At 41.8% G+C, this 22,627-nt stretch overlaps 3 protein-coding genes across 5 annotated transcripts; 2 read left to right on the plus strand and 1 right to left on the minus strand.

The window, feature by feature from the left end:
• Positions 1 to 8,616: 8,616 nt before the first annotated feature.
• On the plus strand, positions 8,617 to 11,535 carry LOC103709757. 2 transcript variants are annotated; one of them, XM_008795263.3, is made up of 6 exons: positions 8,617 to 9,050; positions 9,242 to 9,341; positions 9,427 to 9,925; positions 10,022 to 10,688; positions 10,791 to 10,840; positions 11,255 to 11,535. In XM_008795263.3, the coding sequence occupies exons 1-6, from the start codon at positions 9,023 to 9,025 to the stop codon at positions 11,261 to 11,263; spliced, it is 1,353 nt and encodes a 450-aa protein (XP_008793485.2). In that variant the 5' UTR covers positions 8,617 to 9,022; the 3' UTR covers positions 11,264 to 11,535. The 2 variants fall into 2 exon arrangements, with proteins under 2 accessions (XP_008793485.2, XP_008793477.2); XM_008795255.3 differs by having other exon boundaries at positions 8,955 to 9,050; positions 10,022 to 10,706.
• A 2,358-nt stretch (positions 11,536 to 13,893) lies between these two features.
• LOC103709748 (tetraspanin-6-like) lies at positions 13,894 to 16,122 on the plus strand. The gene is made up of 3 exons (XM_008795244.4): positions 13,894 to 15,111; positions 15,250 to 15,569; positions 15,685 to 16,122. Exons 1-3 carry the CDS (start codon positions 14,614 to 14,616, stop codon positions 15,722 to 15,724), a joined length of 858 nt encoding a protein of 285 aa, XP_008793466.1. The 5' UTR covers positions 13,894 to 14,613; the 3' UTR covers positions 15,725 to 16,122.
• Positions 16,123 to 16,360: 238 nt separating this feature from the next.
• On the minus strand, positions 16,361 to 21,224 carry LOC103709737. 2 transcript variants are annotated; one of them, XM_008795237.4, is made up of 5 exons: positions 21,071 to 21,224; positions 19,751 to 20,140; positions 18,109 to 18,230; positions 16,682 to 16,876; positions 16,361 to 16,607 (listed from the first exon to the last, which is right to left on the minus strand). In XM_008795237.4, the coding sequence occupies exons 2-4, from the start codon at positions 20,037 to 20,039 to the stop codon at positions 16,709 to 16,711; spliced, it is 579 nt and encodes a 192-aa protein (XP_008793459.2). In that variant the 5' UTR covers positions 20,040 to 20,140; positions 21,071 to 21,224; the 3' UTR covers positions 16,361 to 16,607; positions 16,682 to 16,708. The 2 variants fall into 2 exon arrangements, with proteins under 2 accessions (XP_008793459.2, XP_008793449.2); XM_008795227.3 differs by having other exon boundaries at positions 16,363 to 16,876.
• Between the last annotated feature and the right edge of the window lie 1,403 nt (positions 21,225 to 22,627).

Consider the following 22,627-nt stretch of genomic DNA (forward strand, 5'->3'; position numbering starts at 1 on the left):
TTTAGGTGGCAAGCTACTAATTCCTCTTCTATTCCACGCCAAACATGCGTCTTAGCCAACACACATCATGGTAGTTGTGACTTGCTAGAGGTAATGAGACAATGCTGTTTCTCTAATCTTGGTATAATTTACCCTGATATTATTCTCGATTGTCATGAACATGTATTCTCGAAAACTTAAGTGGCAAGCAGCAAATTTCTTTCTCAAATCATATCAAGCAGGACCGACACATATCATGCTATATAGCTACGATTCATATGAAATAAGAATGTAATGTTTCTTCCTTGACCTTGTTATTGGCCTCGTGTCGTTATAAAGTATGATAGGTTGCTAAATGATACATTAAAATGATATGATAAAGTGATACTCTTCTCTACTACGTTGACGTTGTCTTCTCCATTTTATGGTCATTTGTAAGTTGAGCCGTGTTACTGTAACTTCGAAAAGTCAAAAGTCACCTAGCTGGCTTGCACCATTCACTTTGGTTCACTGGATCGCACGATCGATGATACCAGTTCAAGTGGGGAAATGGGAGTGCACTCCACCAGCCGAATAGCTTTTCGCGTGATATCTTTTCTTGAGTTACTTCAGCATTCTTATTTTAAATTTATGCTTTGTTATGGTTCTATGGTTCTAAAGACGGCAAGCCATTGCCAAGTGCTTATAGGCATTTTTTGATGGACATATGATCTTAATAATTTCGTTCTTGCAAATCATGGTAATTGTTTAAATCAACAAAAAAACTACAATAATTAACATAACCATCTATTATGAAGTTAATTATCATAAACAGCCAATATGGAGTTAAAACGCAAAAAAATGGGTTTTTTAGACAATATCATAAATTTATTCGAAAAGATTTTGTTTTTTATTGATGGTGGTAAAAAAAGCCAAGGACGGTGAAGCCAACTCACCATGCCCAATACTCACCTGAAAGTCCTTCGGATTTGTGTCACACCTTGGCTAGATGGCTCTAACCAAGCACGTGACAAATGGTTGTACATCTATAAGGTTTAAACCCATAAGATATGCAAAGCCTACTTTTTGATTTAGAAAAGAGGTGATGAGCTTCGCAGCCCAGTAAGTTACCAAAACTTCCAGTACGATTAAATATATTGTAATATATATACACACACACATATATATCCAGTTTGTATGATTTTCCATGAGTATAGCACGCCGATGAACATATCAAGTCTGTCAATAGATTTGAAGATGATGCGTTTAACCAACATAAATTTTTAAATCAAATACTGATGGACTCACTCTCCTTATACTTATGACTATAGCCATGATTGGCCTGTCGCAAGCTCCAAAAGAGACTAGATCTCGACTATAACATGCTGTCCACCAATCATATGCTAGTGATCGCCCCGTTGGAGGGTCGAAAAGAAACTAACTCTAAAATTATATAGAGATACATGCTTCTAATAGCATATACAAGCTATCAGCCTTGACTGGCTAGGTCCAAAAAAAAACTAGCTCCTAATTAGAACACGCGCTCAGCCGGCATGTGTTAGTGATCGCCCTACTGGAGGCCCGAAAGGAGACTAGATCCTAAGCTTGTGAGATCATATTTGGACTAGAGAATAGCAAAAAATCAACACATAACATATATAATATCAGTATATTTATCGATGCAATAAATTATAATTCATGTCTAAATAAATCATATTATACCTGATCCAATAGTTTACAAATCATTTTCATGCACAACGCATGTAGTACTTAATTTAACCATAAATTAATAGCAATAGACTAATTCCCAAATAATGTAGATTAAATCATTTGAATGATTAAATACTAGAGGTAGAGGTAACTTACAATTTCTGCTCTAAAATCTCTCAAAATTCACTAAGCAAAAAAAAAAAATCATCCAAAAACCTAAAATAATCAAGTATCTTATTAGACTTCTATAAGGCACTATATAACTTGAAATGTCCTATAATAGGGTCCAATCTATATCTAGACCAATAAATTTAGTCTAATATCCCCAGGTCTCGACAACCCCACGAATCAATAATTACTTATAATTTAACACTGACACATGTATTTCTGAAGAAGGTGGAGTTTGTGATTACCTGAATGCAAAGGAATCAATCTTGATCATACCTCCTTGCTATTCGGATCTGGATTTTCACCTAATCGAATTAGAGTTCTTGGGTTCGATCTAATTCATCAATTAAAAGTAAAGTAGACTAATTAAATAAATTTTGACTCGATCTGGATCAACCTATAAAGATAGAAAGAAGAGAGAGCCTCGACTTAAGTTCAATCTGAGGCCTAAATTTGATTCATCGGTGATATGAATAAATCATTTTACCCAATCCACCAGTCTAAAACAACAAGGAGGGAAAAGAGGATTTTCTTTAAAACTAATAAATAAGAAAAAAATGGGAAGAAAAGGAAGAAATTAGAGGAAGAAGAAAAAGGTGAAAATGGGAAGGGGAAGAGAGGGAAAAGATGGAAGAGAAGAGACCGGGGGAGGGCTAATGGTTGTTAGGCCAGAGCGGCAAGAGGTCAATGGCTAGCCGACGGCAGCGGCGGCCGATAGAAATGGATATCAAAGAAAATCTTGATTCGACCAAAAATAGAGGGATGGAGGCTCAAATTTGGATTTGCTCGTCGGATAACCACACGGAGGGTGGTTTCCACTGTTCTATTTTTTTTTTTTTTCTTTTTGAAGTTTCGAATTAAAGTTGGTTGAGCTTGCCGACTTTAATTCGGGACAAGTTCATTTGGGCCGATTCCCACAATCTGCCTGCAGGTAGCTAACATAGCCCTCCATGCCCACCATATTTTGTGAGGGTGAAGGTTTCCCCAGGGTTAGAAAAAAAAAAAAAATACCTTCTTGATTATTTTCATTTGTCATTTCCTGTTAATTAAAAATCTTGGCATTTGGTCTCAGTTCATGAAGAATCTGAAGCATCGAGTAAAAAAAAAAAAAACAGGACCGAGCATTCACTCCATGGCAACGCAGTCAACTCGTCCTTCAGAATAAAACCAAGAGCGAAGAACTGCAGCAACAACAAGAATATCTACGCCATTTTTCTTCTTACTACGGCTAAGTTGAATTTTGACGACCACTCGGTGGTGCGGACACCAGTGCCAGGTCAGCCGGTCGCCACAGGATCCAGCCAGCTCAGCGGGTTCCAGCCGATTCAGCCAGCCTGATTTTATTTTAGATTGATTTATTTTATGTTGATTGGGTTTATTTGCATATTGTCATTTTAGGAGCTTTTTGGAATTATTTTATTTGTAGGGGTTTATTTGTTATTTTGTGACCCTATATATATGGGTCCATCCTCATGTTTAGGGTTTTAATGAATTAATGAATGAAAATTGGTCTTCTTCTTCCTCCTCCTCTTCTCCTCCTTGCCTTCTTCTTCCCCTCTTCTTCCCCTCTTCTTCTCCTCTTTCTCTCTGTATTTCAATCCGTACTTCCGTCCTGCATCAGCTTTGGTATCAGAGCCTCGGCTTTGCCTCTGTCGCCAAAGCCCGGAGATCCTAGAACGGATCACCTCCGCCACCTCCACTTTTGGCCTGCTGCACCGCCTCACCTCACCACTCTCCTCCCTCAACTGCCCACGTTCCCTCCCTCTCGGTTCTCATCAGATAAAAAAAAAAAAACAGAGAAGAAAACCCTCCTGTTTTCCAGAGGAGAAAAGGCCGACACCTCTAGCAGGCCTGCCTTTCCACTGCTCCTGTTGTTCCCTTGCCCGCTCGTGGCCGCCCCACCCGGAGGAGGGCACGCTCGCGGCCGATTCACCACCGGAGACCACCGCGACCTACGGAGACCCGCCGCCCCTGGTCCGACGGAAAGCCCTTTCGGCCGCGACCTGCCGCCACCGTCTGTGGCCGGATACGGGAGAGGAAGACCGCCACACCACCCCGCTCGCCTCCGCCAAGCAGTACCCTTCGCCGTGCTCCACCTCCTCTGTCTCACCGCCGGCCGCTGCTTCTCCTTCCACCGAGCACCCCACTTCCCCTTCCACTGAGCACCACCGGGATGTGCCCTTCCCCCGTTAGCAACGCCGCCAAGGATTCCAACCACGCGGTCCACAGTCGGCCGGAGAAGGTCCCTCACGCCACTGGCCGCCGCCCGTTGCCGCGGTACACGGAGCCGCAGCCGAGATCACCGCCCTCCGCCACGGCCATCGGAGCCCCGCCCCGCAGCCGCCGCCGCAAGGGTCGGAGAACCCTCTCGAACCGTCGGGAGGTTTAAAATTGATTAACGGGTAAGCTTCACACCCGTTAGCCCACAACCCGCTAACTCGAACCCAATCGGGTTAAAAAAAAAAAAAAAAAAAAGAAAAGAAAAGAAAAAGAAAAAAAAAGAGAAAAAAAAAAAAAAAAAAAAAAAAAAAAACTTACCTCTGTTCATCTTCTCCCTCTGTTCGCTCGCCGTCGCCGCCGCCCGTGAAGCGCCGCTCCACCCTAGCCGCTGCAGCCGCCGCCCCTCCGGCCTCGCCGCCCCTGCCACCGTTGAGATCCGTCGCCACTTCACCTCCCGTGCAGCACCGCCCTCGCCGCCTTGCTGTTTCGCCTTCGCTCGCGCACAACGCCGCCCCACCTCAACGCACCTCCGTCTCCGACGTCGCCGCTTCCCCTCCGCCCGCACGCAGCGCCGCCCTCTTCCTCTGCCGCCCGCACGCAGCGCCGCCCCCGTGCTGCGACCGCCTCCGCCTCCACCGCAGTGCCGCCCCCGTGCTGCAACCGCCTCCGCCTCCACCGCAGTGCCGCCCCCGTGCTGCAACCGCCTCCGCAGTGCCGCCCCCGTGCTGCAACCGCCTCCGCCTCCACTGATCGCACCTCCCCTCCCCTCTGTGGGATCAAAGATAACCCCATCTCTCCTCCCCTTTCTTCTTCCTTCATGGCCGAATCCACCTCACCTCCCACCCCACCTTCATTTTCTCTGTAGCCGATTCTCTCATCGGGCCCGCGCCCGCACTCCCAAAGAATCCACCGGGCCCGACTCTCAGGCCCTAAACACCGGGCCCAATCCGATTTCTTCCTCACAGGCCCAAGCCCGTCGGCCTGCAACGCCACTGCAGAGCCCATTTCGACCTGCCGTGTTGCTGAGATCAACCCCAATTGGAGCCGTTTGACAAGCCTACTTACAGTGCAGGTTTTCTGGTCGTCACCCCAACCCAGGTCAGGTTTCTTCCTTTACTGCAAATTTTATTTGTTTGTCTAAATTTAGAATGAATTAACTCTTATGTGCTCTATTGATATTGCTTCCTAAAAAATTCAACACATCCACTCCAAACAACACCAAAACCCTAGTAGTGGCCTGTCTTTGTTATTAATTGTAGGGCTACCTAATCTTTGGAAGTTCTTTGAGGCTCTGTGCAACCCTGCAACACACTGAAAACTAGTACTATTTGGCTGCAACTACTTATCTGAATTTGTTACGTAATTCAAAGCCAATTTCAATTGCTTGAGTTAGCTTCCGATTATATTGAGTATCTATTTTGCAATTTTGAATTCATTTCATGCATTAGGTCTACTTAGGAACATTTATAGTTGGTCGGATCATACATTTTGACATTCATTTTATGCATCTACGTAGTGGTCGTGACGCATCTCATCCTGAGTCCCAATTAGGCATGGATTCCAAAATTGAAGCCCTATTAAAAGCTATCCACGACACTGATATTCAAGTCCAAAATACGAATGCCCAAGTCCAAGCAAACAACGCCCAAATTCATGACCTAACCACAATGTCCACCCAAGTTAATGCCCGACTCGATTCAATTGAGGTTTCACCTCAAAGGGTTCTTGAATCCCAAAGAGCTAGTACTCCCCATTTACCGGGTGTTGATGAGGACGAAACCCTAGAACAAATTTTAAAACAACAAGGCTCTGTTCGGCAGGGCAAGTTTGGTAATAGGTCTGTTCCAGGTCATCATCATGCCTACCCTCACCCTAGAGGATCTGGTCCCTTCTCTATTATTGGTAGAGGTTACCGACATAACGTAGAACCCAGTGAACCTCGTGAACATGTTGAAGATGTGACGAAAGGCATCCGGGTTGAAGCCCCTACCTTTGATGGTCGCAATGACCCAAAGATCTTTTCAGACTGGTTGCATGAAATGGACCACTTTTTTGAGTGGTACAATCTGTCTGAGAACAAAAAAGTTCGATTCGCTAGAATGAAACTCATTGGTCGAGCTAAACTTTTCTGGCAAAGTACCGAACATCTGTTAGCTAGGAGACATCAACATGAAGTAACTGATTGGGTAGAGATGAAAGAGAGACTTAAAGAAAAATACCTGCCCCTTAACTACCAAGACGATCTCCTAAATCGATGGAACACTCAGTCCACATTTGTAAGGCGCCCTGACACACGGAGCACTCCCACCGGCCTTAATTCCTTAGGGTCCAAACCTTCTGTAGGGTCCACTACTCATAGGCCCCCTCCTACTGCCCATGTCACAGGCCGCAACACTAATGGCAAGGGAATGCTTGGTGAGCCTCCCAAACCACATTCCAAAATTCGGTGTTACAAATGCCAAGGTTTTGGTCACGTTACCTCCCAATGTGCGAACAAATTTTTCGTTATTGCTCAGCAAAAGCAGGGAGGTGACATAGATGACTTAGAGGAGCAAATCTATGAACCAAACCTCGATGACATTCAGGACATTGAGGAAGAGTGTGATGACAAACCTGAAACCCTAGGATGCACCCACACTCCACCTAGCTCGCTTGCACAGTCAGATAACGAGTTTGACCAGTCTACCATGAGTGTAGTTGGTTATGCCCCCGCACAACCCATCGAAATTGATGTTAGGATTTCTGAGCCTGCATATGCATTTACACAACACATTCATAAGTTGTATCAGGAAATCCATAAGGGCATTCATGCATGTACTGCTCCGTATCCGATGCAAGCTGATTTCCGTGCTAAAGAATTTCAAACTTGGGGTTACGTAATGATCCATCTTAAGGAATTGCAGTCTCTTAGTATTGGACCATTCAGGGTGTTGCACAAGGATGGCACTGACGCCTATGCCATTGACTTTCCATTTGATTTCGGTCATAGCCTTACTATTAATATTAAAGATTTGGTTGCAATCCCTGATGACTCTTTTGCTGCACACTCTCCTGCGCCTGATGTTTATCCTATTATTGATTCCATGCCATCTTCGTTTCCTTTTACCCTCCATCGAGCACAAAAAGAGTATATTGATTCTATTTTAGCCGAGCAAATAGTTTTTACCAGTGATGGAGGCATCCAACATTTCCTGGTTCGTTGGCGAGGACGACCAAGGTCCGGCTACACTTGGATCCAGCGCGAGGAGATACCGCTGATTGACCCGGACTTGTTGGAGTACTACCGGGGCTTTACCGAGCCGCTTTCGTCGAGGTCGACTTCTTTCCACCCGAGGAGAGTTGGTGCGGACACCAGTGCCAGGTCAGCCGGTCGCCACAGGATCCAGCCAGCTCAGCGGGTTCCAGCCGATTCAGCCAGCCTGATTTTATTTTAGATTGATTTATTTTATGTTGATTGGGTTTATTTGCATATTGTCATTTTAGGAGCTTTTTGGAATTATTTTATTTGTAGGGGTTTATTTGTTATTTTGTGACCCTATATATATGGGTCCATCCTCATGTTTAGGGTTTTAATGAATTAATGAATGAAAATTGGTCTTCTTCTTCCTCCTCCTCTTCTCCTCCTTCCCTTCTTCTTCCCCTCTTCTTCTCCTCTTTCTCTCTGTATTTCAATCCGTACTTCCGTCCTGCATCACTCGGTCCCTCACGCGTTTCTGCTTGCGCCGGAATTGCCAACTATCTTCTATGGGCCCTACAACCCTCATTTCTTCCTCCTCGTCGCCTCCCCTTTTAGGAGGATCAGAACTCCGTCCAATTGGGGGGGGGGGGGGGGGGTACCAAATAATTATTAAGACATTGACACCATAATGATCATTACTTTAAAATAACCCACATCTATTTGGAGCCTTTGAAATGCATGCCTCATTTAGTATGATCAAATCCAAATGAGTTTTAATAGTTATAATTTTTGTTGGGCTGAGAAAGACTACTTCAAATTCACACTGAGACAAGTTATCTGTGAGATGAAATCAATCAAGTCATGAGGGAACAGATTGTGCATGGAGAGAAAAAAAAAAAAAGTTCCTACTCAACTGAAGCAGCCCACGGATTCATTATCCAGAAAATTAAAGATTTTGAAAGATTTTTAGAAATCATCTATTACGTGATTTCTCTACTGGAAATTTTTTCCTCCATAAATGCAAACACTTCTTTTTAGAGCATATACTCTTCCATCATCTATCTATCTGGGCATCAAAACACGGCCTAAACATCAATGCAAAGATCGGTTTGATTAGATTTGCTCTACTGCAGACTCACCTTGGCAAAGCTTATTTTCAAAAAAGTTAATTCCAGCCTCTTAGAGGTAAATTGATAAAGAATAACCTAGTACACGAGACTTCCATCATTACAAAATTTTCAGAAAATAGAGACATGCAGTCTTATTCTGCATATGGAAATGCTATTTTTATGTTTTAAACTTACTTATTATCTTTAAATTATAATTGAGCAAGGCTATCCTTGCACCAAGGTTCAACCTCATACCAAGACTTAAGTTGATATCTACCAATAGAACTCCTGGATACAAGACATTATGTTTCAGTTTCAAGCTTATAACCCCAAGGCTCCCAGTAGACATTAATCGATAATTGAGTTCACCTGCAAGGAGGTGGGCAAGTGCTCTCCAATAGAACCAGAGCCGGCGCCCCAACTGCCGATCCCGAGACGATGCGTTAAACCGTAGCGTACTTGTCGCGGATTTAATTGCTCGGGTCCCTGACAAAAGAATGTCTCCAGGTAGTCCAACTAGAAATCCACACGTAGACAGTATCTTCTAAACTGGTTTGTTCAGGAGGGACATCCGAACCAATGATCTTCCATTTTAGCGCCCTGCGGAGCGTACCCTCCTCGTTCGAAAAATTTCAAATCCCGTCTCCCTCCCTCCCACGCGCTCGCTTTCGCGGTCGCCATGGATGTCCATCCCACCCCCTTCCCTGGTAATTATTATTTCTCCCCCTTCTGAATCCATTGACGAATCCTTAATCTCCCGTATTTACCTTTTATGAAGAAATTATTGCACAAAGTTTCCACTCAGTAGCGGCATATTTATTAATGAATCGCGTGTGTGCTGCATTCATATAATTTCCTTCTTGATACCTTCCTATTTGGGGTCTGATGCATCGCTCAGGCAAACGCCGGCCAGCAGCAAACTCCACCACAAAAGATGGCGAACGAATCAAATCTTCCAAGAAACCAACATCTCAAACCCTCACTACTGCTCCAACCAGGTATCAGAAGATCCTGATCTGAACTCGTTCATTCATTTCATTCTCACATATTCTCTTCGTCATTCGTGAAGTTTTTCGTTTCCAGGCCAAAGCGTGGTTTCGGTGTCGCTCGAAGCACGAACATGCCGGTCGAGAAGTCTCTATCGAAGCCCTCATCAACCAAAACCTGCAAGCCATGGAAACCTTCCGGAAACGCCACGAAACCAGTCAAAACGGAGGGCCCCGCCGTAGCTGTAACCGGAAAGGACCGAAAGGCAAACGAGAATGCCGCCGGTAGCGATTCTAGTAATGCCAAGACCAGCACCAAGAAGCATCAGCATGTGTGCTTCCAAGATCCAGTGGCAGCAGCTGCCGATGGTGATGAAAAGATTGCCCAGCAGGAAGGAATCTGCACCCCGATGTCTTCGATCAAGTCCGCAGTGCTGGGCACGCCATACCACAGCGCGCAGAACTGCAGCAAGTGCAGGCTTGACAAGCTGGAGTCCTCATCATATTGGCTCGCTCAGGTGAAGCTGGCGGAGTCTGTGGGGAGGCATTCCGTTGCAGCTGCATTCTTCCGCCTTGCGTTGGAGTGCCAAGCCCAGGTTCGGTGCTTCTTCTTCTTCTTCTTCTTCCATTTTCTTTCTTATGATGGTAACCATAGGTCTAAATTATCACTCTTTCATGTTTCTACTTGTCAGCCGGTTCACAAACTTCAGATGGAGCTCAAACATTATGCGGCACGACACCGAGTCGGTTCTGCTGAATCTTTGTGGACTGATCTTTTCAAGGCTTATGGGCTATCAAATGATGAAGCGAATGCTCATTCCTATAATCTCGATAAGTTTGATGCTATCTTTGCTGATGAGGAGGAACCCAAACCTGATGCAGGAGAAGAGTTAACAATCTGTGAGACGAATAAAGATGGCTGTTTGGAATATGATGGTGATGATAACCCAGTAGTGGATGAAACAGAGGACGCACCTCTCCGGGATATGGATGCTAATACTACTGATCCGAAAGGTGGTTCTGTCACTGAGGAATGTACAGAGGCAAAGCCAGCAATCAACACATCTGAAGACCGCTTTCCTGAGAATAAGAATTCTGAGGCCATGATCATTTCCCATGTATGTGCTAATGAATCTTTGGAGGAAAAGTCTAATAAAGGCACCGGGCTCTCCATGAAAGGTTCATCTTTGAATACCAGGACACAGAGTGGTTCCGCTGACAAGGGTCGGATTTCAGCAAAGAAAAACCAAGCAGGGCTGAAGTTCTCTGTTAGGGGGCAAATGAAGACTAATGTAAAAGATGGAGGTAAAAGGGATGGGAGTGGTCAGCTTAGGAGCAAAGACAAGGAAGATTTGAAGGGTAGTGACTACAATTCAAGTAATTAGACAGTACTATTTCTTTGTGCTGCATTTCTCATGTTCGACTACTTCTATTTTGATCTTGTGTTCTTTCACATGTCAGGTGACAATTTTAATTCTGATGTATTTGGAGAAGATGCAATGACTAATCAGGTTTGAACTTCTATATGTTTTGCTCGACCTTTTAAGGAACCATATCCTCCAAAAAGATGTGATGTTACATGTTGCTTCTCCACCTAGCCGGTTGTGCATCATTCTGCATGCCCATTTAGAAAACTGAACTAGGTAGTATAGTTTATCAAGAATTTTATGTCACTCTGATTTTCTCATTTCATGGACTTATCATGCTTAGTAATAGCTAGAATATGTACTTATTCTGCAATGAAGCATCATATGTATTTGAGAAAGGGATACTTTTAAAAGCATACATTTCTTGATAAATCCTTTTTCCCCCTAACACGCATTCCTAGTTGATTACATCTTACATCATCAGTTGTCTACTTGCATCAGCTGGGTTTGCTGATTATTATGTTGCTTAGAAATATGAACTTTATGCCATCTTTACAGAGTGCATAGCCATGGGACTCAGATGCGACTGAATTTGCAGAAGATTTAAGCTGTAGCTGTGCCCCTGATTATATTATTTAGTGTGTGTGTGGTTTTTTAGTTTGTATGGAATGTTTTGCAGCTTCAACTGGAAGTGTAAGTTTGTAATTTGCCTCCATGACATAGATGAGAGGACACTGATTGATTGATTGGTGTAAATGGTGTGGATATGCTATTTCGCATGGATTTGGCTTTTGTTGCAAATGCACTTGATATATCTGAATGCAGCTGCTCTTAGTTTATGAACAGGATCCTTCTAGAAAATCATGATGGCCTAAGGCTAAGAGGATTTCTTTTATAGTTTACAACCATTCATTGATGCATCAGGATTCTAAACTCATATACTGTTTAGTATTCATGTTGAATTAGTAAGAGAGATTTCACTCTTCATTATTGTTGATCAGTTCGAATTTGAAACATTGAGAGCTTCACTGCCTATGATGGTCCCCAAGAACTAAGATGTCTCATGGGATCTCTCATGGTGAGTGTTTTTATATTATTACTGTTTGTATGCTAATAAGTTGAAAAGAAGGCTCTACTTTTTTTCTTCAAAGTTTTGGCTTTGTCATTGTCACTCATGTATCTAAGAAGGCCAATCTGAAGGCTGATCAGCTCTCCAAAGAGGCTCTTACTCATTGAGTTACCTCTTCCTAGGGGAATAATCCCACAGCCTTGATGGATCTAGATCAAATAATCATGTTCCATTTTCCCACAACATACATAAGAATACTTTGGCCTGGCCTTTGACAGCAAAAGAAAAGGTTAAAAGAAGATGGCCTCTCCAATACTGTTAACCATTAGCATTAAAACTGCATAAGTGCAAGAGAATGTTAAGATGGCCTCTCTAATAAATTCTGAGATGGAAGGGTCTTAAACCCTTCTTCAAGACTTTTTTTATTAGAAAAAACTGTCAGAATTTTTATTAGAGGTTATATGCCATAAAACTAAATTAATAAATTGTCCAAAGGACCTTGATATTTCTGATGGATCAAGAGAGTCCAATTGATATAGTGCAATCTTATCAAATAATTGCCAAAACATAATTTAATTTAGACAAATTTGGTGCTGGATGATCAATAGGCTTTACTGAATTGTCGCTAGTTATAAGCTTTGTCAAATTAACAGATACGGATAGCCAGTGATAGGCTTATAATTGATTGCAATAAAATTCAAAAAAAAAAGTACCGCAAATCAGAAAGTATGTGAAGTGGCAGAGCTTGTGGATCACATGCATCTAATTTCTCATTATGCCTGTTGGTTGATAAGATAATCTCCAGTTCAAGCAACAAAGGGATTTAGATCAACAAGGTGATACTACTAGTGGAGAGTAGCCAGTATTCCATTTGCTTGAACTACACAATTTTACCTTAACGAACACCAGGCTTAATGGTCATCTAGGAAAACTGCAAAAATCTGAAAGCTCCTACTGTATGAGAGATTATAGAGAAGCTGGCAGGTGGATTAACAAGGCATAAATAATCAATCTGGCATAATGAACCCCAAGCTTAATGGTTGTTTGGGAACACTGAAAAATGTAAAAGCTCCGAACATGAGAGATTATAGAGAAGCTGCATGGTAGATTAAATAATAAGCACATCACCAAGCACATAACATTCATAGGAAAATCTATAGTTATTTTTATTTCATTTTTTTGGTACAACGATTGCTCACACAGGTCTAGCATGAGTATAGCTAGCAGAGTCATAAAAAAGTTGGCGAAGAGAAGGAAGAACCAACACAACTCTTTCAGAGGACTCCTCCTGAGTGCTGAGCAGTAGAGGAGGTATAGTTATTTTCAATGGACCATGCAGAGTGAATTTGTTTTTGGAAATGTAATGTAAAATGAGGTAATAAGCTTTGAGAAAATAATGAGTATAAACTCGTGCCTCCATTAATGAGATGGATCTACATCCTGCCAAAAAAAAAAAGGGAGAGAGATGGATCTACTCTTCCTTGCCTCCGTGTTAGAGGTGCAGTAAAATAATTTTCAGTTAGAAATAAATCCATGTCTTGCTGAAAGCAACTTCCCTGAGAAATGATTTGAACTTGTCATCAACATTTCGCGACAGGTCTACAAAGATTGTTTTTTTTTTCTAGAAAAAAGAGATCGATTTAAATTCTCATACAAAAAGCACGCCCAAGCACTTATTTATAATCAATTTCTCTCTCCAATTACTATGCTATAGAAAATAGAAATTGAAGTCCATTTTGTGATGAATTACACCAATTTGGATCTTCCTAAACCACATAACTGAAAGAGTTCGGACACTTACAGCTTCTAGTTAATCTTAAAATGGAAAGAGAAATTATTACAAGAACAAAATAAAGAGAGGAAGAAAATATATCACAGTTAACCTGAAATTCAGCTAATTTAATCCGATGACAGGAAGGAATAGAACAAAAAAAATGAAAACAAAAAAAAAAAACGTCCCAAATAGGAGCTCATAGTGCTATCAAATCTTACAGAAACTTTCCAAGTTTCGAATTGCAACACCCAAAGTGGACCCTGCACTCCAGCGTGCCGAAGAACTTTTGATGTTTTTTTTTTTTTTCTTTTTTTTTTTTTTTTTTTTTGCACGAAGGGCCTAACCTGGACCCCTAAGAGTTTGAACTAAATTCTTTGAGCTAACCGGAACTGTAAAAAGATCGAACCAAGTTCCCTTCAATCCAAAAGTCACTACAGACGGAACGGGTCGTGGTTTCCTCATTGCCGGAATTGGCATGCCGTGCCCGACCCCCATAATCGAGCATACGTCGCTTCATGCCTTCATATCTGGATTCTTTTGGACACTACGAACACGTCAACCTAAAGCAATAAAGCGATCGGAGCGTGGTCTATTGTTATCAAAAGTATGCTGCTAAGTCTCAGATCTTATCTCCCCAAAAGCACCATTATATGCACTAAGTAACAATAGCTGAAACTCCACTAACAATCCATAGTAAAGCCAGAAAAAAGTCCATAAAGCCAAGACACAAACAAAAAGAACTACCTCCCTCCATTATTACTTAGCATTTAAGAAATGAAGACCCGCACAAGGCACCCAGAAGTCGAATATCCTGTTCACAAAGCTTTGGCCCAGAAAGAGGGAAGCACCGAGGTATACATCCACCACCCTACAAAATTGCAGAAGGCTCGCCTTGTTTTCAGAAAAAGCAGAACCACATTAGTAAAGCAGCCCATGAAGAAAGAAGAAGAAGCGGAAAGTAATACCCGCTCTCAGACCGAGCAATCAGAAGAAAGAAGGCAAGCAAGCAAGCAAAGAAGCGAGTAGAAGCCAATCTAGAGAGAGAGAGAGAGAGAGAGAGAGAGAGGAGGGGAGATGGCCATGTACCGATGCAGCAACATGGTGATCGGGTACCTGAACCTCTTGTCGCTGCTGGCGTCGATTCCGATCATCGGCGGGGGACTGTGGCTGGCGCGGAGCTCGAAGACGTGCGAGTCGTTGCTGCAGAAGCCGCTGCTGGTGCTGGGCTTCGTGGTGCTGCTGGTGTCGCTGGCGGGGTTCGTGGGGGCGTGCTTCAACGTGGCGTGGGCGCTGTGGCTCTACCTCCTGGTGATGCTCCTCCTCATCGCGGCGCTCCTCGGCCTGACGGTGTTCGGGTTCGCCGTCACCGGCCGCGGCGGCGGGGTGCAGGTGCCCGGCCGGGTGTACCGGGAGTACCACCTGGAGGACTATTCCCGGTGGCTCCGGCGGCGGATCACGGAGGGCCGGTACTGGCAGGCGGCGAGGGCCTGCGTCGTGGGCTCCAAGGCCTGCGCCAACATCGTACTCTGGACTCCCTTGGACTACCTCCAAAAGGACCTCACGCCGATCCAGGTAACCTATGATTCAATTTCAATCAGACGGTAAAGAACCCAACCTATATAACTCCAGCATGGAGAACAGGGGAAAAGCGTTGGGAGAGCAGAGCTCAATAGAGACGAGTTTCTAAAAGGTTGCACTTTTTTTGTGCAGTCCGGGTGCTGCAAGCCGCCGACATCGTGCACGTACAGCGCGGGGGCGGCGGTGGCGGCGCAGGACGCGGACTGCTACCGGTGGAACAACGCGGCGAGCGTGCTGTGCTACGAGTGCGACTCGTGCAAGGCCGGGGTCCTGGAACAGGTAAGGCGGGACTGGCACAAGCTCTCCGTCCTCAACGTCGTCGTCCTCGTCTTCCTCCTCGTCGTCTACTTCACTGGCTGCTGCGCCCTCCGCAACGCCCGCCGTGCCGAATACGGGTACCCCTATGGCGAGAACCACATGTCCAAAATGCGACCTCGCTGGGACTACTACTGGTACGTACTCCACTATTATTATTCAACCATTCCCTCCCCTGCCTTCCTTCTTGCTTATACCATCTTTAATTTATCTCGAAAACTTGATCCCATGGTACCTGTTCCTGTTGTGCAGGGGGAGGTGGTGGCGTGACAGAAGGGACCAGCTCTATTAGCTCCCTTCCCTTCGTTTTGACCCGGATTGTGCCATGAAGGTTGTGAGTTTCTCGGGCCTGTAGATATTTTGGTTGAGCGTATGACTAGGAGATGGATGAAGCTCCATTGGAATGCATGCTGAGGAGGATTTTGGAATGGAATGATTTGTTGTCCAGATGACTCTAAGGTGATAGACTGCATACTTCATCATCACTCAATCGCCACTGCATCTGCTTTCCATGAAGTCCAGAGCAAGCATCCTTGCAATATGTAATATATATACACGCATGAGCATGCATTCTAAGATAATTCAACGTTGACAAAAAGAATCGATCCTTGCTTCCATACAGAGACAAAACGAGCACAATTGTAGTTGTGTAAGCCTTTTTGATTAAATTCCATTAGCTTCTTATGCCCATCGCTGTGATTATTCCGTTTAAGCTTGGACGATGTTTTTATCTTTTCTACCGTTTTGATATTGGTTTTTTTAACCGAGAGATGAACTTCATCACGCAAGGTTGACCATTACGTCGATTCTCAAAGCATTATCAGAGACCCTGCTTTCTTCAAACCATCTTAATTAAAATCCAGCGGCGACATCTCTTCAGTCTTCACCAAGGATCGTATAACTCTCTAGCCTGAGTAATAACCAGAGAGCTACAAAAAATTTCAAGCATCCAATTGCCAACGTTGTATTGTGACATTACATGGGAAACAATAGGCTTGCACTTGATGGTCGGACAAACAAAGAGTTGCTTATCTCTCAATCTTTATTCTTGGAAATGCGAAAAATGCAATGAAATCTACATCAGAGTATCATAATCAGCACTTGCCACGCAGCTTACTCGCCCATGAATTCTGTGAACACTGCGACATCTTCGTACATTCAACAGAAATACCTATCTGAAGAGGACCTCTAATTAAGGTCAGGCTCCAAAGGCTGCAAAAATATTCAATCAGGTTTAGAGCACGAGTACCATTTGATAAGTATGGGTTGTACGGGGTTATTCGGCCCTTGCAGCCTTCTTTGCTTCTTCAAGCTGCTGCAATTCTATCAACCTTTGAGCCCAAGCTTTTTCCCTTGCCACTGCAGCCATCTTCCTCTCAATCCTCTTCATGTCCCTCTTCTTCCTAGCCTCTGCCCACTGAGCTTTGCGTTTCTTTTTCTCAGACTGCACAAATAACACGGGGCAATTGAATTAGCTAAGAGATCAGATAATATGGTGTTCATCATCCTCAATACACTGGCAGATAGGAAATCACAGATGAAAGATTTATACAATAGACAAAAAAGAATTCAGCACACACATTTAACCAAGTAAGACAGCATATTTTTAAAAATCAAGGAGATGCAGGAATAAATGCCAAGGTGCAATCAGTCTTTGAATAGTAAAACATAGAAAGCTGAGTATGACTTTATAACTAGTTCTCTATATATACTGAATATAACATTATATCCAACAAGAAAACAGTTTATCTAAATAGTTGGCAAATCTCAGGCTATCAAACACTGTTAACAAATTTTTAGCTGAACCTAAGGGGGGCATGGATGAAGAGCCCATTCCATGCCCCATAAAACACAAAAGATAGTTAATATTTAATAAAGTCATATATAGGAGAATATGTGATTTTCTACGGCACCATGCCGCCTGAGAATACCAACCACACTCCATTTTTACTGACAAAAAAAGATGCTAAAGGAGAAAATTCTCCAGGTTTAGAAATGACATGCTAAGAAAGAAAAAGATACCGAAAAAGAATCAAAATAAATAAATAGATGCAAAAAATTTCACTATTTACACCTTCTATACTCTTTAATTTATCTTCTTATTTTCTTCTTGCTATCAAATATGCTTCCTTTCCTTCCTTATTCATATAGAGCCACAGTTCGCTTGCAAATTTAGAAAGTCTATGTGCTATGGTTGGAGATTCTTCAATATTGCAGATGCCCAAATTGTGCTGACACATATTCTAATGATTACAATATATCCAAGAATGACTTGATGAATTGATCCAAGTCCTAATCAAACCAAGAATAGAACAATGATGTATATAAAGCAGCAACTGTCTTTCTATTTTTTATCAACATTCCATATATACGAGAGAACTTGACCTACGTCCATTCAATTTCCTGCAATTGTTGCTAGTTTATACGTTTATGGATGATTTACCAAGACCGTTATAAGTGAAATTGATTTAGCAGCAACTGCAGGTTCCAAAGCATAACTAATTTTCAATCCTAAAGGGAAACGATGATTGATGGCATTATGGTTGACCAAGTGAAGATAAAATCAACAATAACCAATGAATCAAAGAATCTAATAAAAGAAATCCACGAGAATATTAAATAATACTCCCTCACACAAGAATAGTATCCAGAAGATGAAATTATTTGCAAACTTACCAATATAAATGCTTTCCTTTGCTTGATGCGCTTCTTTCGTTTCCTTCCCTGGACACTTCCTTCATTTGGTCGACTTCTAGGTATTGGTTCTCCAGGCACATACTGAACCCAAGCATAAGGACCTGCAATCTTCGTCACACCATTACTATATGAACCCAAAAACAGAAAGGAAACAAATTTTCAGTTTAAAAACCTAGCATGCAACATGTGGTAATTAAAAAAGTTATAAGAGTTATGATTTCGCGGAAACTGGTGATGACTAGAGACATGAATGGAATTACACAAATTTTCCATTGATGATGATTTTGAACATCAACACTCTTCCCACATTCAGGAAGAGTTTTACCAGGCTGCACCTGAAGGATGAATTAACCTCAGTTCACAATTCAAGTAATTATAACCATACTCCGAACCAGCCTTTTGAAAGGAACGCAACAAGAGACTTCTGTTAAATGTAAACTAATTATTACAAATACATAAATATGCTGAGAGTATTAATTCTTTCAAACTAAGGTTAAGTAAAAAAGAAGATGAATGTGAAACTTCAATCTTAAAACCTAGAAATGATTATGAAAAAGAAGTAATAAGTCACTTAAATGATTTATATCAAGCATACCCATGATTTAACAGAGAAGTCATCATACCAGATGCTCAGTAGAAAAGAAAATATATCAAGATAAAGTAAAGGAAGATATTCCACTTTCAGAGCCCCAAGAAAAGTCATGAACAAAATTGTGGAAAGTTTCAGCATTTTGAGGATCATAATGGAAGAGGAAGTATTCAGATAACAACAACATTAATAACAAATAAATAGCCCTATCTCAGTTACTTGGAGTCTGCCTAACGCTTTCAACTTTCATTTATCTTTTACACTTTACAGGCTGGTTGAACTTCTGCAAATGAGTGCCTTCTGATACTCGTCAATTAAATTATGTTTTCAAAAAAAAAAGACCAGAGATCAAACCAAAGTTGTGCTCTGCCCGCTCCAACCGGACTAACCAGATTGTTGACCCCATTGAACTGTATTAGTTCTAACTGTTATGTCTAGAATAGGTTCCATGTATTTTAACTTTTAAGTCTAATATTTTTCTGATGCCACTATAAACCAAACATAGTATAACAATTTGGTGATTAAGCAGCATTATATTAAACAATTTTAACATGGTACAAATCCTCATCAAGCCATACAGTTTTTCCTAAAGAAAAATCCAGCAGAAAATTAATTCATATTCAGATTCAGTCAAACCTGACTTCATCACATGGTCAAATCCAACTTTCCAAAAAAAATAATTTAAAAGATATTACATGACAATATAATATGCTTCAACTGTGCTCCTTAAAATTATACAAACTATAGCTCCAGACTCTGGGAACAGTGTGAGAAAATATTAAAAAGCTTGAAATCTAGATTATTTAAGAATATTCATCAGCCTACATGCAGAACGAGCTACCAACAAACTTCAACATGCTATTGACTAATTTGAAAGATGATTAACTACAATGAACAAGTGCGCCTGCCAAATGTGAGATTAGACTATTAAAGTAAGCCAATGTGCAAAAAGAACATGGTTCTGGCAAAGAAGGCTAAGGCACAACTTAAGATAAGAGGTAATTAAACAGATTAGAGGAGTTGAATCCAAACCTGGAGGTTTTAGGCTGCTTCTTTTCCGTCGAGGCTTTGTTCCAGGCCTTCTCTTTGGGTATCGATTATCAGTCAAGCTGCTAAAAACTGCACCTGCTGTAGAAGTAGAAAAGAATCTTTCTAAAGACAAGCCACCGTGCAGATCAGATAAAAATGTCGGGCAAACTCCACTGGTGGGAGCAACAGGCAAAGGAGTGAAGACTTTTTGAGATAGTGGGACTGAAAGAGGCAGAAAACATCGAGCTGACAAATGGCGAATGCTGTTCCGCAGAACTCCAGCTAGAGCCATGTTTCTCTCAACTGTTTATACAATGTAGACCAATGGCAGACTATCAACTGTCACCTTGTCTTTGACTGGTTTCAGGTTTACCAACACAGTAGCGGGAATATCTGCCACGACGAGTAGAAAGGAGGCAATGTTACACCTATTAAAAAGCCATCTAACAAGCAAATGCTAGCAATAAGGCGTTGAAACAATAGAGAGTGATTGCTGAGAACAGATAAAGCATTAGATAAATGGATATTAAATTCTTGAAAGGAACTGCCGAAAATATAATGAGTGCATGGCAAAGATTACTTCACTTATCTATTTCACATTAAATTTAAAAAACTAACAAAGTGTTGTATGGGAATTTTTCTACGAGGATTAAAGAGTACCATTCTATGAACATTCAAGACAATGAAATACCATGCCAAAAAAAAAAAAAACGGTGCTTAAATCATGAGTTTGATGATGCGGATTTAAATAGTGAAAGAGCCAGTGAAGAAAATAAAAAGGCATAGAACAATGTGGCCCAAAGATAAGAAAGCAAATAAACGGATGCATCGAACATAAAATTCTGAAACCCCCACTCATCATATTATATTGCTCAATGTCCGTAGTGTTACGCATATACAATACATTCGGAAACCCTAATTCCATGTCCAGAGAAGAATACCACATTACTGTCAGTTATTCAATAAATCTTCATCGAGTAATCGATTTGTGATGCACTGATAAATTGTCCATCAATTTCTTTCCTTTGGTTAAATCAACTTCGACTAGAAAGAAGAGAAATATAAACAAACTACCGAAAACAAGATATTCAATTACTATTACAATCCAATGTACCGAGGAAAAACCACAGAAATTAGTAATTAAAGCAAAAAACCCTAATTTTAAACAAAGAAGTAGCCTCCTCTAACAAAAACTAAATACTTCACCAGAGGAAATGAGACGGAAACATTGAACATAACAAAAGGAAACAAAAAAAAAAACAAAGAGGAAAGGAGGGAGAGAGACAATGGGTTGGGCGCCATGGCTGCGAGAGTGAAATATACCTTGTATCCGGTCTGATGTTAGCCGACACCGACGCCGATGGTGTTCGATGCTCCGCAGTCGGAGATCATGGGGGAGGAAGAGGGGTGGTCGTCTGGGAGAAGAGTAGGAACAGTTGTGCGAAATTAGGGCTCGCCTCGCCGCACGTCTACGATTTCGCAATGCCCAAATAAGGCCCAACAGGAATCAAAAATCTGGGCCTGGCCTTTCTCAAAAAGAAAGATCTGGGCATCGTAGGGCCCAATGGGAGCCCTCGCGAAGGGCCTGCTCGACCAATGGCGATCACCTGCTCGATATTTGCCCTTTCGATGCCCTCCCTTCGTCATACTTGCAGCCATCTTCGGATACTTATTAGGGCTAAGTCAGATATTACTATTGCTAGAGCTAATAATTCAATCGATCTCATTGATATACTAATGCTTGGTGTAAGCAAATGTGCCTGTTCCTACTTGTCTATAAGTGAAAAATATACTATATATTGTTTTGTATTATTCTTTCTGGTATTTTGTTATAAATTATTTGCTAACTAACAATTAAAAAATTTGTGATTGTCAACAAATCCTTACTTGGAATTCTGATGTTCCATTAATCAGAAGGGGATGCAGGGATGTTTTGCTTGTTTATAAGAACTAAAAGACCACCCATGTTCGAACAACGTGATGCCGCGAAAAGAAAACCAGAATAACAATAAAAAATCAAACAGGTAGAGCCCTTTCAATTCGGCTTATTCTCCTTCACCTCGCAGAGAAAGTAAAACGTATTGGAGGAGATAATAGTAGGGCACTAACCTCGTTGGCGGAATCCGTCAAACAGTTGGAGGGCGATTTCATAGGTGTTATTAAGTTTTCAGCGTTGCAAAAACTATCGTGAAATATAGAAAATGCAAGGTCATACATCGCAATGTCAGAGCCTGCTGACCGGCATGGCCCAAGTGGCTTATCAGCAACCATATCCATAATTATTAAAAAGGTGGTGAATAATCGCATTGGTCTTAATGCAATATAAATTTTCATGAAACATTTTCTTCTACAGTCACAAAGACCCACAGGTTCGGAGCGGAACTAGTCACAGATCCACAGGTTTAGAGCAGAATAAACTTCACACTGTCCAGGGTTAACGAACTTCAACTCTGCTCAGTCTTTATTTGCCCTCTGTGTTTTGTCTCGTTCAAAATGTTAACCCTAACCATATATTACATGAAAGACAAAAACTATGATTCAAAGCAAAATTCGTTAAGCAGGAAAACTCTCCAAGACAGAAGTAGGCAAAACTAAAATGAATTCTCACTGACTATTTAAAGAGACATCAAACCATGCACAGCAGGTGAGACTCGAATGACTCACGAAACGATATCAATAGACACCATAAAAAACATACAAGGATGTACCCAAAATAAATAGATAAAATGCTGTTGACAAAAACAATTGCCATAAGCATCGTAAGTGAACTCTAAAAATAGAATATGTAATGCTTGATTTTATGTCACCACCAAATATAACGTACATCCTCTTACAATCATGTACATAGATCCACATTATAGACACCTAACAGATAAGCTA

Source organism: Phoenix dactylifera, chromosome 3 (assembly GCF_009389715.1).
Source record: "Phoenix dactylifera cultivar Barhee BC4 chromosome 3, palm_55x_up_171113_PBpolish2nd_filt_p, whole genome shotgun sequence".
Classification (NCBI taxonomy): domain Eukaryota; kingdom Viridiplantae; phylum Streptophyta; class Magnoliopsida; order Arecales; family Arecaceae; genus Phoenix; species Phoenix dactylifera.

What these genes read in the sequence shown, in the direction of transcription:
- LOC103709737 (XM_008795237.4), bottom strand. Translation starts at nt 20,039, where the DNA reads ATGGCTCTAGCTGGAGTTCTGCGGAACAGCATTCGCCATTTGTCAGCT. An exon ending in AAGCAGCCTAAAACCTCCAG is followed by an intron (nt 18,231 to 19,750) that starts GTTTGGATTCAA and finishes CGAAGATTGCAG; the next exon opens with GTCCTTATGCTTGGGTTCAG. An exon ending in AAAGGAAAGCATTTATATTG is followed by an intron (nt 16,877 to 18,108) that starts GTAAGTTTGCAA and finishes TTATTTGTGCAG; the next exon opens with TCTGAGAAAAAGAAACGCAA.
- LOC103709757 (XM_008795255.3), top strand. Translation starts at nt 9,023, where the DNA reads ATGGATGTCCATCCCACCCCCTTCCCTG. An exon ending in CGTTGGAGTGCCAAGCCCAG is followed by an intron (nt 9,926 to 10,021) that starts GTTCGGTGCTTC and finishes TCTACTTGTCAG; the next exon opens with CCGGTTCACAAACTTCAGAT. An exon ending in GGGTAGTGACTACAATTCAA is followed by an intron (nt 10,707 to 10,790) that starts GTAATTAGACAG and finishes TTCACATGTCAG; the next exon opens with GTGACAATTTTAATTCTGAT.
- LOC103709748 (XM_008795244.4), top strand. Translation starts at nt 14,614, where the DNA reads ATGGCCATGTACCGATGCAGCAACATGGTGATCGGGTACCTGAACCTC. An exon ending in AGGACCTCACGCCGATCCAG is followed by an intron (nt 15,112 to 15,249) that starts GTAACCTATGAT and finishes TTTTTTGTGCAG; the next exon opens with TCCGGGTGCTGCAAGCCGCC. An exon ending in CCTCGCTGGGACTACTACTG is followed by an intron (nt 15,570 to 15,684) that starts GTACGTACTCCA and finishes CCTGTTGTGCAG; the next exon opens with GGGGAGGTGGTGGCGTGACA.